Here is a 16,929-nt window from a genome sequence, read left to right as displayed (position 1 = left end):
TGTAAAAAAAAATGCGTTTAAATTTTTCTCCACATATTCCAAAAACTTCTGGAAAAAAATTAACCATTCAAAAGACTCATTATGCCTCACAGATTATACGTTGGGGTGTTTGCTTTCCAAAATGGGGTCATTTTATGGGCAATTCCATTGTCCTGGTACTCCAGGGCCTTCAAAAGTGTAATAGGTGGTTGAGAAATGAGATGCGTCATTTTTGCTCGTAGAACGTCTGAAGGTACTGCATCAATGTTGGTGCTTTGTATGTGGCCAGGCTGTGTAAAAGTCTCACACATGTGGTATCGCCGTACTCGGGAAGAGTAGCGGAATGTATTTTGGGGTGTAATTTGTTGTATGCATATGTTGTGTGTGAGAAATAACCTGATAATATGACAATTTTGTAAAAAAAAATAATAATAAAAAAAAAAATCTTCATTTTGCAAAGAATTGTGGGAAAAATGACAACTTAAAAAAACTCACCATGCTACTTACTTAATACCTTGGGATGTCTACTTTGTAAAAAGGAGTCATTTGGGGGGTATTTGTACTTTCCTGACTTATTAGTGTCTCAAGAAATGAGATACACCTGATGTACTGAAGGCCTGATCAGATGTGATCAATTTTCAGCGATTGGCACCATAGTTTGTAGACTCTATAACTTTCACAAAGACCAAATAATATATACTAATGTGGGTTATTTTTACCAGATATGTAGCAGTATAAATTTTGGCCAAAATGTATGAAGAAAAATTACTAATTAGCAAAAATGTATGACAAAAACAAAGAAAAGGGCATTTTTTTCACAAAATTTACGTTTTATTTTATTTATAGCACAAAAAATAAAAAACTCACTAGTGATTAAATACCACTAAAAGAAAGCTCTATTTGTGTGGAAAAAAGGACGCAAGTTTCATATGGGTACAGTGTTGCATGAATAATTGTCATTCAAACTGTGAGAGCGCTGAAAGCTGAAAATTGGTCTGGTCAGGAAGGGGGTGTAACTGCACTGTATTGAGGTGGTTAAAGAGGAAGAAAACCCTGATGAGTTTACTTCCTCTTTGATTCCCTGCAAAGGTAAAGAATAATGGACTACTATGCATCGCATAGTAGTCCATTATGTGTCACTTACCTGACACAGGAGCCAGCGAAGTCACCGCTGTCCCCTAAAGTCCGGCGTATCCATCTTCTCGGTGGGTCTCGCTGCTCCGCTGCGGTCATTCGACGAAGCCGCAATGACATCACTCCCGTCACATGCGCACGGGAGCTGCCACCAGCGGCATATCACCGTTGACAGCGGCGTGCTCAGTGCACTGCTGTCTACGGCGCATGCGCCGTAGACAGCGGTGCCTGTCTTTCGGCAAATATCTCCTAAACCGTGTAGGTTTGGGAGATATTTCTTGGACCTACAGGTAAGCCTTAATCTAGGCTTACCTGTAGGTCAAAGTGGTTTGTAAGGGTTTACATCCACTTTAACTGCATTGCAATAATACATATAATTATTCTGCGACCAAGTTGCTTGTGGCCTATTTTCTGTGTATGAATATAAAGTGTTAACATACTAACAATTAAAGTGTTAATAAACCCAGGAGCGAGCCTGTATTCCCTATATCTGGTCTCCCACAGTACACAGAACATGGAAATGCAATAATTTTAGTAAAATGCTAAATAACCTCTCATCAGCAATATATAGCAGTCTTGTGACTTATCACTGTCCAGCCAAGTACTGGTAAAAGCTTGTAGGAGGAGTTTTCTGACTGTGCTATGAGACCACAAGAGCCCTGACCCTCTGGATAGTGCTGACTGGCCTTGTGCTGATCACATGCATCCTCCCAAGAAAAAAGAAAAAAAAACCCTCTAGCAATACACACCAAACTGAGCATGTGCAGCCTGACACCATAGACTCTTATCAGGAAATTATTAGGTGTCAGTGGAAGGAGGGTGTATCAGAGAAGACAGGATCAAACAGCCTTTTTACACAATGTAGAGGATTAAGCCCCTAGGTTCCATGGGGAGTATAACAAGCATGCTTTACTGCATATACAAATAGATTTTACTGTTCTAGGTTTAGTAACAGGAACCACTTAAAGACCGCCCACTGCATATATAATGCGGCAGGGAGGCTCTATTGTGAAACAACCAGTGGAACTTTAAGTTACATGGGAGTGTCAGTGGGTACCGAGTAGCCTAAAGAATTGTGGCAAAACAGAGAACCCATCATATCCAGCGGCTCCTGCAGGGGTAAGCACTGAAGGCGTATTCTGAAAGGGGGGAGCTAACGCTGTCAGAATACAATAGCGCAGTGTGGGAGATTCCTACTTCAATATTACTTGTCTGGAGGTGGGAAAACCCATTCAAACCACTAGTTGGAAGGAAAAAAAAAAAAAACACTTGGTGTATACCCAGTTTTACCAATTATTAACCACTTTCAGCCCGGACCATTTTGCTGGCTTAAGACCAGACCACTTTTTGCGATTCAGCACTGCGTCGCTTTAACGGACAATTGCGTGGTTGTGCAACGTGGCTCACAAACAAAGTTGAGGTTCTTTATTTCCCACAAATAGAGCTTTCTTTTAGTGGTATTTGATCACTCCTGCGGGTTTTATTTTTTGCGCTATAAACAAAAAAAAGCGACAAGTCTGAAAAAAAAAAAACGCATTATTTTTTACTTTTTGCTATAATAAATATCCCCCAAAAATATATAAAACAACATTTTGTTTTCTCTGTTTAGGCCGATACGTGTTCTACATATTTTTGGGTAAAAAAAAATAAAAAAAATCGCAATAAGCGATTATTTATTGGTTTGCGCAAAATTTATAGCGTTTACAAAATAGGGGATAGTTTTATGGCATGTTTATTAATTTTTTTATTTTTGTTTTACTAGTAATGGCGGCGATCAGCGATTTTTATTGTGACTGCGACATTATGGTGGACACATTTTTGGGGCCATTGTCATTTATACAGCAATCAGTGCTATACAAATGCACTGATTCCTGTGTAAATGACACTGGCAGTGAAGGGGTTAACCAGGGGGTGGCAGTGTAGGGGTTAAGTGTGTCCTAGGGGCGTGTTACCAACTGTGGGGGGCTGGGCTGTGTGTTAGTGAACACTGATCTCTACTCCAATCACAGGGAGCAGAGATCAGTGTCACTTGTTGCTAGGCAGAACAGGGAGATGCTGTTTACTTCCGCATCTCCCCGTGAGGCGATCGCGGGTATGCGGGACCCGCGACCGGACTCACGGGGGTCCCGACCGGCAAGCATGCGCGCCACACATGAGATGGCAGGGTGGCAATTTAAAATGGACGTACCTGTACGACAATTTGCCTGCCCGTGCCATTCTGTCGACGTACATCCCGGTCGGGAACTGGTTAAACCATTCTGATTGCAGTGGTGGTCACTTCTACCTGTCTACTTATTATCGAATCATTCTTTTATCAAATACTTACTTTAACCATTTTATTTTGGTGGTATTTGATCACCACTAGGTTTTTTTATTTTGTGCAATATAAACGAAAAAAAAAGACATGTGCTTGAAAAAATAGGTTTTATATCAGAAAGTAAAAAAATATATCTAATAAAAAAACAAAATTCATAAATTATGGGCAAATACATATTCCGTTACATTGTTTTTGATAAACAAATTCCCAATAAGTGTATAATGATTGGTTTGCATGAAAGTTATAACGGCTACAAACTATGGTATATATACTAGAATTTTTTTTTTATACTACTAAATGTCGGCGATCAGCGACTTATAGGCCGGGTTCACACTATAGCGATGCGGGAACGCCGCGAATCCGCGGCGTTTTCCCGCATCGCACACCTCCCGCCGGCAGTTCACACTGCCCTATGCGGACGGCTGGGAGTGTCAATGATATGTTAATGACACCCCCAGATCCGTCCGCATATCGCAGTGCGATCTGCCGACTCGCACAGGAATCGGATCGCATGGTGTGAACACCCATGCGATCCGATTCTGTTGCGGACCCAAAAAAGGGTCCCGTGCGAGTTTGCTGCGGGAGCGATGCGAATTCAGCCATACTATCTGTATGGCTGTACTCGCATTGCTACGGAGATCGGATGTGATTTGCTGTGCGAATCACATCCGGATCTCTCCCCGCAGCAGTGTGAACCCAGCCATAATGGGACTGCAATAGTGCCGTGGTCAATCTGACACGGGCGAGTGGGGGGAACCAACTGCCACTGACATCACCAGTGGCATTAATACAGTGATCATACTATACACTGCCATTGTACTAATGATACTGCCTGGAAAGTGTTATCATCTAGGGTGATCAAAGTAAAAAGTATGCCTATGTGTAATGTGTTTAAAGTGTGCTACTTTTTCTAAAGAACTGGCACAAGAGTGGCACATAATTGTAAAGCGGAAGGAAAATGATAAATGGTTTTAAACTTTTACAAATAAATATCTGAAAAGGGTGTAGTTTGCATTTGTATTCAGCCCCCTTTGCTCTGATAACTAACTAAAATCTAGTAGAACCAATTGCCTTCAGAAGTCACGTAATTAGTAAATAGAGTCGACCTGTGCCTAATTTAATCTCAGTATAAATGCAGCTGTTCTGTGAAGTCCTCAGAGGTTTGTTAGAGAACCTTAGTGAACAAAAAGCATCATGAAAGCCAAGAAACACGAAAAAAAACAAAAAAAAAAAAAAAACGTCAGGGATAAAGTTGGCAGGTTCCAAAAAAAAAAATATCCAAAACTTTGAACATCTCATAGAGAGCACTGTTCAATCCATCATTCAAAAATGGAGAGAGTATGACAACTGCAAACCTACCAAGACATGGCCGTCCACCTAAACTGACAGGCTGGGCAAGGGGATCATTCATCAGAGAAGCAGTCAAGAGGCCCATGGTAACTCTGGAGGAGCTGCAGAGATCCACAGCTCAGGTGTGAGAATCTGTCCACAGGACAACTATTAGTCGTGCTCTCCACAAATCTGGCCTTTATGGAAGAGTAGCAAGAAAGCCATTGTTGAAAGAAAGCCATAAGAAGTCCCCTTTGCAGTTAGCGAGAAGCCATGTGGGGGACACAGCAGATGTGGAAGAAGGTGCTCTGGTCAGAGGAGACCAAAGTTTAGCCAAAATTTAGCTTTTTGGCCTAAAAACAAAATTATGTGTGGCAGAAAAGGAACACTACACATTACCCAGAACAGACCATCCTTTTTTTCAGCAGGGACAGGGAAGCTGGTCAGAGCTGATAAGATGGATGGAGCCAAATACAGGGCAATCGTAGAAGAAAACCTGTAAGAGTATGTAAAAGAGACTCTTAGAAGAGACTGGGGTGGAGGTTCACCTTCCAGCAGGACAACGATCCTAAACATACAGCCAGAGCTACAATGGAATGGTTTAGATCAAAGCATATTCATGTGTTAGAATGGCCCAGTCAAAGTCCAGATCTAAATCTAAATGAGAATCTGCAACAAAACTTGAAAATTGCTGCTCACAGACACTCTCCATCCAATCTGACAGAGCTTGGGCTATGTTGCAGAGAAGAATGGGCAAAAACATTCACTCTCTAGATGTGCAAAGCTGGTAGAGACATCCCCAAAAAGACTTGCAGCTGTAATTGCAGTGAAAGGCGGTTCTACAAAGTATTGAGTCAGGGGGCGCCATACAAATGCACCCCACACTTCAAATATTTATTTGTAAAAAAAAATTGAAAACCATTTATCATCATCTTCCTACCACTTAATGATTATGTGCCACTTTGTGTTGGTCTATCACAGGGGTCTCCAAACTACGGCCCGCTAGGACGTTTTTACTGGCCCGCAGCTGGAGTCCTCACACTCACTGAAGGGACAGTCTCTATTGGGTTGTGAAACCTGAAATGCATACTCCGCCTGGCAATATGCAGCGCAGGTCCCAAAACCACTCCCGGAGCCTCCACAATGCGTTACTTGCTAGGATAGGCTGCACCTACTTGCTCCCACCTCGCTGTTACCATTGGTGTCCATAAGCTGTATATTTGCATACAGCGGGCCGGAGCTAGGAGGTGCAGAAGGTCTGTACACTGTACAGCAGAGAGACTGCGTTGGGTAGGAAACAAATGTATGGACAGGAAGGGATTGCGTCTGATGTGGATACTGTCATTTGTCGAGGGGTGATGGCTCTGTTGGGGGAACAGTTAAGGGGGAGGGGGCCAGTGGCTGTGATGGGGACAGAGTTATGACGGGGGATGGGGACACAGGTTGTGAAGGGGGAATGGTGGCTGTGATGGGGACAGAGTTGTAAAGAGCGATGGGGCCACAGCTGGGGGGGGGGGGGGGGGGGTGATGGCTATGAGGGTAAAACAAATGTGGGGGGGGGCTCTGATGGGGACACAAATTTGTGGAGAGACTCTGATGGGGACACAAGCTTATGGGGTGGCTATGATGGGGACATCAATTTGCAGAGGAAAGCTAATGGGGACACAAATCTGCAGGGAGACTCTGATGGAAAGACAGACGTAAGGCATGAGGCTATGGCATTTAGGTATGGGCAGAGGACACAGGTGCCCCATGCAGCCAGGCAAATTGTATTCTATTCCACTGCTTCAGATTTATAAATGTTTTTTTACGGCCCACGAGTATGTGTAAAATATACTATGTGGCCCTAGAAGTGAAAAAGTTTGGAGACCCCTGGTCCATCACATAAAATCCCAATTAAATACATTTATGCTTTTGGTTTTTAAAATGACAAAACGTGGAAAATTTCAAGGTGTATGAATACTTTTACAAGGCACTGTACATCCGTTTTTCCATAGAGATACACGGATGTCCATTTTTTTTATCGATCAACTGATGGATGAAAAATGGACAATAAGTGTGAAAGGGGCCTATAGGGTATATATACATTTTTGTCATGTTTAGTTCATAGCTATCACAAGCACTGCGCTATCAGGCGTTTGTATAAAAGCAAATTACTTGAAATCCAGCAGAAGTCTTTTAATTTTCTCAGCATTGTACATCGAGCCGCCGCCTCCCGTGTGCAAATATACAACATCCGTATGAAGGATCTGGTCTGAAAAAGAAAACTCAAATAAGTGAAATTTCGTAGATGGATGGCCATAGGAAAAATTATAAATAACAATTTTACAGTCATAAACATATTGTATAAGTACATTTGCTGTTCGCCAACTGATAGTGGAAGTCTAGTAAGACCCCCTTCCCTACCCGAATAGCTGGAGACTTATATAAAGTATATGGAGAGATTGGTGGCTATAGACACCACTGAAAAGTTTTAAGGTTTGGTTGGCTTGGATATTATATGAACAATTACTTCCAACAGTTCCAGGATTTTTCGAACCAGCAGAACAAAGATATAAATAAAGATATTGATGCTTAATCCACTTATGGTACATTGATGACAATTTGTAAAGGTAACAACTATGTTAAAGTAGAACTAAAAGTCAAAAAAATTTTCTTTAGTTTTGGATAGAGTGGAGAGGGATTCGAACCCCTGTAAGTTGTTATTGCTTACAGCCCCTTTTATGAAGATTCACCCTCTCTATTTCTTCTGTTTACCATTTACTGAAAAGTTTATTGAAAGTGAAAGTAAAAGAAAATCCCACATCTTGGGTTGTCCCCCGAAAAAAAATAATAGAGAGGAAATGTTCAAATGGGGACACTAGTTCTAGAGGTCCCCCACAGGATTCGGCTAATTTGCAGGGATTTCCTCTCACTTCCTGTTTCGGCTATGGGAAATCTCCCCAATGTGTTACAGATGGGGAAAAAACAAAAACAAACGGGATATAACGCTCCCTTAGTCTATCCAAAATGAAAAAAAAAAAAAGAAAAGTTTTGCCTATAGTTCTACTTTAAGGTCACCAAACTTAGATGTTGTGTAAGTACAGTGTTGTAGAGAGACCTTACACTTTCTCTCCATCCTCTTTTCCTTCTACTTCCTTTATTTATTTTTTCCCTAATGTTTTCTGAATCATTACCAACGAAGTCTCTGTTTTACCAAGTTTCAAATACACCTGAACTCACTTGAATGTAACTACTAGCTTCCCAAGCCAATTCTGATAATTCTGTTATATATGTAAAAATCTGCATATATTTACTAGAAATTTTCATAAAGCAGAGTTCTGCCCTATTTTTGATCTTAGGCCCCTGCATTGCTGATCGCATTAAATAAATGTTTGCATTTTTTTTTCCAAAGCATATTACCTCTAGGATAAATATAAATCCTCATTTCCGTTGTACCTTGCTGCGGCATATCCTGCCACCCATTGGCTCCTGGGAAATAAGTAAGTGTCATCAATCCCAGGAGCAGCGTGGTATGCTAGCTTTCTTCTGGGTTTCCTATATTGATTGACAAGTTGCCATAAGACAGCGGGGCGGGAACTTCCTCCGACACCGCCATGGCTATGACAACCTGTAATGCAACATGTGCGCCACGCTTTGTACATAGTGCGCAGGTGTGAGATCAAGAGATGCATGCTGGGTAGCCAGCTGCACTGTATCCCGGAAGAAACTCCCAGGGGGCTTCAGATGTCCACAATGGAGATTACATGTACAGTATAAGCCAGATTAAATTAGATAAACTGCGACTATCAAGGGGATGATGATTTTTACAAAAAAAAAAATTAAAAATTAAAAAATGACCGGAGCTCGGCTTTAAAACCCCCAAACATTATAAAAATTGTACAGAGGCTCTATAGAATAAAAATGGTGGGTGCTGCAATTTTTTAGGTCACACAGTAGTTTCAAACGCAAATTGTTTTGGAAAAAAAAAATACACTTTAATGAATTTTGGTGAACACAAACCCCCCCCCCCTTTTTTTCTCAAATATTAAAGATAATCTTACACAGAGTTAACAAAAAAAAAAAAAGAAAATCTACAGTGCCATGGATAAACTTACTGGTGGGTGAAATGACAGCTAGCTTACAGCCGTGTTTATACCCTGGATCCACACCCATTATTGTGCGCCCTCTGACAGGGCCTGCGAGGAGCAGCTGGCGTAGGTTTCTTCCAAACATCATTATAGACTCCTTTTCTGCATCTGAGCTTAGTTTGGATCTGTTATAAGCAAGCATAAATATACATGTATGCCATTTCATTCTTCTACACAACATAACATAACATGGGTTTGACTATTACAAAATACTATATATATTTTTTTTTTTTTTGAGTTTATACCAAAGTATTACTTACACCAGGTGAATGTCCACTTTTTAAAGTAATGCTAAAGGTAAAATTAATTAGAGCTGCGCGATTAATCGTTATAGAATCGCGATCTCGATTCTCTCCTCTGACGATCTCTCCCACTGAGAATAGGCGATTCTTTCATATAAACAAGTGGAGAGATTATCTGCTCACTCAGCTGTCAAAATAAAGCCTCCCGGGCAATCTGCCAAGTTTAGAACTTGCATGAAAGTTGTAACTAACTTCTTAGATCAAAGGCATAGAACTTCTTCTTAAACAAATAATCTGGGCAGTCTGCCAAGCTTTCAAGGTGTAAATGCAGGAAGTTTAACCACTTAAAGTCTAAATCTTTTTCTGACACTTCTTTCTTAAGTTAAAATCAATATTTTTTGCTAGAAAATTACTTGGAACACCCAAACATTACTAAATAAATAAAAATTATATTATATATATATATATATATATATATATATATATATATATATATACATATACACCGTAATTTTAGCAGAGACCCTAGGGAATAAAATGGCAATTGCTGCAATATTTTATGTCACACTGTGTTTGCCCAGCAGTCTTTCAAATGCAATTGTTTGGGAAAAAATACACTTCAATAATAATAAATAAAAAAAAATAAAAAAAATAAAAACAGTAAAGTTAGCTAATTTTTTTTGTTTTAATGTGAAAGATGATGTTATGCCGCAAGAATCATGAGAGAATCGTGATCTATCTTCTAAGCAAAAAAATCGTGATTTTCATTTTAGCCAGAATCGTGCAGCTCTAAAATTAATAATAAAAAAATAAAAAACCCATGTTATACTTCCCTTCTCTGTGTAGTGGTTTTGCACAGAGCAGCCCTGATCCTCCTTAAGTCCTCTGCTGGCACACATGTGTGCCTGCTCCCGAGCCCCGCTCTGAATGTCTATAAAGGCAAACACAACGGGGCTCGATCCAGCCCCCTCTTTACTGGCTGGGATTGCCAGCAGCGGGTACCAAAGGCTTGTGATACAGTCTCTGAGCCAAGAGAGCAGCAGCTCCTGGGCACAGCGCATCGGGCTCAGGCAAGTCAAAAACCTACAACCTTTAGAATCACTTTAAACTCTGAAGACCTTCTAGAATTTAATGCCCGTTATAATGCTGCCAAAGATCATGTGTGAGTGAGCGTGAGAGAGTGAGAGTGAGAGTGTCGATTTCCATGTCTATCTCTTGACAATGCCTATGATGTCTGGGCTCCAGTTTGTTCCCTTGGCTTGGTCTATGGATGAAACTAAGCAAGCTACAGAGAATTTTCCTCTATGGGGACTTTATAAGGCAAGATCTCCCTTGTCATATGTAATAATTGTTTATAAAAGAAAATACATTTTATTAGAAAAGTTAAAAATACAGGAAAAAATGTATAGTGGTTAAATTACGATTGATGTGAATACAGACGGTGATGCGTGATTCAATACCATACATAAAACCACTTGCTGTGTTTGGTGAACTGCACACAACAGAGGAAACCCAACACGTTATAGTGTTTATCCTCTTCATCAGGGGTGGCCAGGTCTTGGGTTGAAACGACACAATTCAGCATCTAAGGCCAACAGACCTATTAATATGCTCTGTATGATTACATGACACCTTATTTTTGACCAATTGAGGATTGAAGTTGGTCTCCCTCTCTGGCCATAAGGGATTAGAAACTCACTGACATTACCGATGTATGGTGTGGTGCTACCGCCTTGAAGTTGGATTGAGTGCCCTCTGTGAATGATACTGGCCGGACTCTTGTAACTCGTACACACAAGCGGAATTTCCGTTGGAAAAATCTTGCATGGTTTCTCCGACGGAAATTCGCTCAAGCTCGGCTTGCATACACACGGTCACACAAAAGTTCTCTCAACTTTTAACCGTCATGAAGTTCAATGCTTCCGAGCATGCATCGAATTGTTTCCGAGCATGCGTAGGAATTTTGCGTGTCAAAATTGCTACAGACAGCGGAATTTGCGATCTGAACTTTTTCCGTCTAAAAAAAAAAAAAAAAAAGAGAGAGCCTGCTCACAATCTTTTGCTGGTGGCAGCCAGCAAAAGTCTGATGAAGCATACACACGGTCGGACTTTCCGACCAAAAGCTCACATTGGACTTTTCCTGGCGGGATTTCCGATTGTGTGTACGGAGCTTTAGTGTGCTTCGTCCCTGGGTCTCTTCTGACTGGTTTATGGCAGCAAATATTCCTTGCTTTAAACAATGCGATTTTCTATGATACCAAACATAACTACATGATATTAATGCTTTGCCCATAACCACTTACCCCTGATGAAGAGGATAAACGCTATAACTCTAAACGCGTTGGATTTACTGTGTGCGGTTCACCAAACAGAGCAGGTGATTTTATGTGTGGTATTGAATCATGTATCACTGTCTCTATTCACATCAATCGTAGTTTAACCACTATGCATTTTTTCCTGTAACTTTTCTAATAAAATGTATTTTCATTTATAAACAATTGTTACTTTTGACAAGGGAGTTCTTGCCTTATAAAGTCCTAATAGAGGAAAATTCTCTGTAGCTTGCTTGATTTAGGGACGTGGGCCTCATCTCTCATCCTGTAACAGACAGCATCTCTCTAAATATGGATGAAACTAATTGCAACATTAATGGACCAACAGAAGTAGAACTAGGCTCTCTCAAAGAAAACCTGTCATGGGGCTGCCATAGTTACCTTCTCCCTCTAAACAAGATACCATTGCATACTACTTCCTAAGCTGAATCAACCTGCTTTTGCATTCCCACTGACTTGTATTGGGAGAAAACAGCTCTTTAGCATGCAATAGCCCATGTACAGTGCCTTGAAAAAGTCTTCATACCCCTTGAATTTTTCTACATTGTGTCATGTTACAACCAAAAACAAATGTATTTTATTGGGATTTTATGTGATAGACCAAAACAAAGTGGCACATAATTGTGAAGTGGAAGGAAAACGATAAATGCTTCTCAAAATTTTCTACAAATAAATATCTGAAAAGTGTGGCATGCATTTGTATTCAGCCCCCTTTAGGGTCCTTTCACACGGGCTTGTCTGTATGAAGGATTCCGCTTGTCATCAGGCAGATGACAGGCCCCTCTCCGCTCACTGTATAGAGACGGACCTGTCAGAGCCCCACTTGCCTCTATGAGGAGATCAGATGAAAACAGACAACCTAACCATTTTCATCCAAACCCATCCGATCCCTCCAGAGGGATGGAAAATAAGGTCACCATCCTTACGTATTTGCCAGACAGGATTTGATTAGCAGCGGGTGTCAGCGGACAGGTCACCGCTGACATCCGCTGCTCCATAGGGCTGAATGGAGTGTCCGATCAGGTCCATCTGAAAAAAATGACAGGCTGACATGATCGGAAAGCCTGTGTGAAAAGGGCCTTTCTCTGACAGCCCCAACTAAAATCTAGTGGAACCGATTGCCTTCAGAAGTCACCCAATTAGTAAATACTGTCCACCTGTGTGTAGTTTAATCTCAATATAAATACAGCTGCTCTCTGAAGCCCTCAGAGGATTGTTAGAAAAGCTTAGCGATCAAACAGCATCATGAAGGCCAAGGAACACACCAGACAGGCCAGTGATAAAGCTGTGGAGAAGTTTAACCACTTGCCTACTGGGCACTTAAACCCCCCTCAGTCCCAGACCAATTTTCAGCTTTCAGCGCTGATGCACTTTGAATGACAATTGCGCGGCCATACAACACTGTACCCAAATGAAATTTTTATCATTTTTTTCCCACAAATAGAGCTTTCTTTTGGTGGTATTTAATTACAGTTGGGAGTTTTATTTTTTGCTAAACAAACAAAAAAAGGTGTAAAAAAATAAATAAAATAAAAATCATGTTTAAATAGTTTGTTATAAAATTTTGCAAACAGGTCATTTTTCTCCTTCATTGAAGTGCGCTGATGAGGCGGCACTGATAGGCTGCACTGATAGGCACAGATAAGGCGGCACAGATAAGGCGGCACTGATGGGCGATAGGTGGCACAGATAAGGTGGCACAGATAAGGTGGCACAGATAAGGTGGCACGGATAGGTGGCACGGATAGGTGGCACGGATAGGTGGCACGGATAGGTGGCACGGATAGGTGGCACGGATAGGTGGCACAGATAGGTGGCACTGATAGGTGGCACTGATAGGTGGCACTGATAGGTGGGACTGATAGGTGGGACTGATGAGCACTGATAGGTGGCACTGCTGGGCACTGATGGGCGGCACTGCTGGGCACTGATGGGCGGCACTGCTGGGCACTGATGGGCGGCACTGCTGGGCACGGATATGTGGCACTGGGGTGCAGCACCTTTGTTGAGGCAGACTGTGGGCACTGCTGGGTGGCACTGCTGGGTGGCACTGTGGGCACTGCTGGGTGGCACTGACAGGGGGGACACATTTTTTATTCAGGCAGGCAAAGCAGGGGGCAGGTGGGCACTGGCAGGGGGCAGGTGGGCACTGGCAGGGCTGGTGATCGGCTTTTTTGCGCGAGGAGGAATAATAGCCGATTACCGGCTCCGTTATATCACATGATCAGCTGTCATTGGCTGACAGCTGATCACATGATAAGGGGTCGGGATCGACCCCTTGCACGGATCGGTGATCAGGCGAGTCTCGTAGACTCGCGGATCACAGAGCACGCCGCACGCGCCCCTCAGTGGGCGCGCAGGCCGCTCGTGCACGGGACTACGTCAATAGACTTAGTCCCGGAAAAGGAGATCCGCGCTGTAGCCGTCATTCGGCTATAGCGCGGGTCTCAAGTGGTTAAAGCAGGGTTAGGTTCTAAAAAAAATATCTCAAGCTTTGAACATCTCATGGAGCACGGTTCAAACCATCATCCGAAAATGGAAAGATTATGGCACAACTGCAAACCTACCAAGACATGACCGTCCACCTAATCTGCAAGGCAAGGAGAGCAATAATTAGAGAAGCAGCCAAGAAGCCCATGATAACTCTGGAGGAGCTGCAGAGATCCACATCTCAGGTGGGAGAGTCTGCCCACAGGACGACAGTCGTGTACTCCACAAATCTGGCCTTTATGGAAGAGTGCCAAGAAGAGTTGTTGAAAGAAAGCCATAAAAATCATGTTTGTGAGAAGCCATGTGGGGGACAAAGCAAACACGTGGAAGAAGGTGCTCTGGTCAGATGAGACCAAAATTTTACTTTTTGGCCTTAAAGCAAAATGTGTTTGCGGAAAACCAACACTGCACCTCATCCTGAACACACCATCCCCACCCTGAAACATGGTGGTAGCATCATCATGTTGTGGGTATGATTTTCTTTAGCAGGGACAGGGAAGCTGGTCAGAGTTGATGGGAAGATGGATGGAGCCAAATACAGGGCAATCTTAGAAGAAAACCTGTTAGTCTACAGAAGACTTGAGACTGGGGTGGAGGTTCACCTTCCAGCAGGACAAAGACCCTAAACATACAGCCAGAGCTACAATAGATCAAAGCATATTCATGTGTTAGAATGGCCCAGTCAAAGTCCAGACCTAAATCAATTTGAAAATCTGTAGAAACACTTGAAAATTGCTGTCAAATTGTTAATCTGTGGCAAGACTGGAAAATTGCTGTTCACAGACGCTCTCCATCCAATCTGACAGAGCTTGAGCTATTTTGCGAAGAAGAATATGAATTTTTTTTCACTCTCTAGATGTGCAAAGCTGGTAGAGACATCCCCAAAAAGACTTGCAGCTGTAATTGCAGTGAAAGGCGGCTCTACAAAGTATTGACTCAGGGGGGCGCCATACAAATGCACCCCACACTTTTCACATATTTATTTCTAAGAAACTTTGAAAACCATTTATCATTTTCCTTCCACTTCACAATTATGTGCCACTTTGTGTTGGTCTATCACATAAAATACCAATAAAATACATTTACGTTTTTGGTTGTACCATGACAAAATGCGGAAAAATTCCAGGGGTATGAATACTTTTGCAAGGCACTGTACACAGGCATTAAAAGAGAGCTATGGGGTCTAAAAAAAATAATAATTTACAGTGCTTCCCTTTTTTCCACATTTTGTTATGTTACAGCCTTATTCCAAAATGGATTCAATTCATTATTTTCCTCAAAATTCTACATACAATACCTCATAATGACAACATGAAATGTATTAAAAATAAAAAATGACATGTACATAAGTATTCACAGACTTTGCCATGACACTAAGGCCTCATTCCCACGAGGCGGATCCGCTTCCACGGAGTGCGCCAGCTCAGCGGGAGATCTCTCTGTTGATCTCCCTTGAGCCAGCGGATGACAGGTCCCTCTCTGCTCACTGAGTTTCTATGGAGAGATCGGATGAAAACGGACGGCATGTCCGTTTTCATCCGATCTCACCTGATCCGATAGCGACGGATCCGGACGTAGGACCATACGACTGCTTTTAGCGGATCGGACGTCAGCGGACATGTCATCGCTGACATCCGTCGCTCCATAGACCAGCATGGAGCGCCCGTTCAGGTCTGCCGCCAAAACGGACAGGCAGACCTGAACGGTCCGACAGTGTGAAATGGGCCTAAAAGTTGAGCTCAGGTGTATCCTGTTTCCACTGATAATCCTTGAGATGTTTCTACAACTTTATTGGAGTCCACCAGTGGTAAATTCAGTTGACTGGACATGATTTGGAAAGGCACACATCTATCTATACAAGTGTGACGGATCTCGGATACTCCTGCTGAGCATCTCCGCCAGACCTGTGTCTCCTGTCCTCCAAACGCACCCGCAGCCTGCAGATTCCCCATAACCAGCCCTTAACCCCTTAATCACGAGACAAGCCACACAGGTGTTGAGGGTGAAACATCCAGAGCATAAACTGTTTATTAAGTGCCAAACATACACTTAACATAGCCAGGGACACTCCCCTTGCTCAGCCTGGTCATAGAGGGGGTAGGGGACATGGAAGAACCAATGGAAACTCAACACTTGTATATTCAAACTACAGTTGAAGCACATGAAGGGATAATGACAAGCAGGCAGCCCCTCCTTACACGTGTCTCCAGACCAGACCTTTTGTCTACATGCCATGACCCAACACAACAAGGGGGGGGGGGGGGGGGATGTAGCATTACATTAACTTATTATCTTAGGTAGCCAGGAACGACTCCACAAGCCCAGCCACAGATACCGCATTCACTGGGTTCCGATGACTAGCGAATCTGGACACAAATGTCTGGAGGTGGCATCTTCTCCAGGTGGTGGGAGACGGCAAATAGCCCTCTAAACCCCAATGTTCTCTGCTGGGCCATAGTCTGTGGGTAGGAGGCGAGGCCACAGCCCCCTCCAAAACACACAGTGACAGTGGGTTCTGTCACAATAAGGTCCCACAGTTAACAGTGCATGTCAGAGCACAAACCATGCCTTAAAGTAGGATTGTATCGAGGCACAGATCTGGGGAAGAGTACAGAAAAATGTCTGCAGCATAAAAAAGGTCCCAATGAACACAGTGGCCTCCATCATCCATAAATGAACGAAGCTTGAAACCATCAGGACCTAGAGTGAGCTGCCCAGCCAAACTGAGCGCTCAGGGTACAAGGGCCTTAGTCAGTGAGGTGACCAAGAAGCCGATAGTCACTTTGACAGAGCTCCAGCATTTCTCTGTGGCGAGAGGAGAACCTTCCAGAAGGTCTGTATGGTAGAGTGGCCAGACAGAAGCCATTCCTCAGTAAAAGGTACATGACAGCCTGCCTGGAGTTTGCCAAAAGGCACCTGAAGGACTCTCCGGCCATGAGAAACAAAATTCTCTGGTCTGATGAAATAAAGATTGA

The 16,929-nt window shown here is 42.7% G+C and overlaps 1 protein-coding gene across 1 annotated transcript in view; it reads right to left on the bottom strand.

Moving 5' to 3' along the window:
- Window positions 1-16,929, bottom strand: part of SRBD1 (S1 RNA binding domain 1) — a 306,724-nt gene that overhangs the window by 217,672 nt on the left and 72,123 nt on the right. Inside the window, 2 exon segments of the mRNA XM_077485079.1 lie at window positions 6,917-7,013; window positions 8,857-9,014. Of these exon segments, the coding sequence (XP_077341205.1) occupies window positions 6,917-7,013; window positions 8,857-9,014 (255 nt within the window).

This window comes from Lithobates pipiens, unplaced genomic scaffold, assembly GCF_037356315.1.
Source record: "Lithobates pipiens isolate NorthernLeopardFrog02 unplaced genomic scaffold, aLitPip1_a1.2 Scaffold_18, whole genome shotgun sequence".
In the NCBI taxonomy this organism is placed as follows: Eukaryota; Metazoa; Chordata; class Amphibia; order Anura; family Ranidae; genus Lithobates; species Lithobates pipiens.
This window is presented reverse-complemented; position numbering and strand designations above follow the sequence as displayed.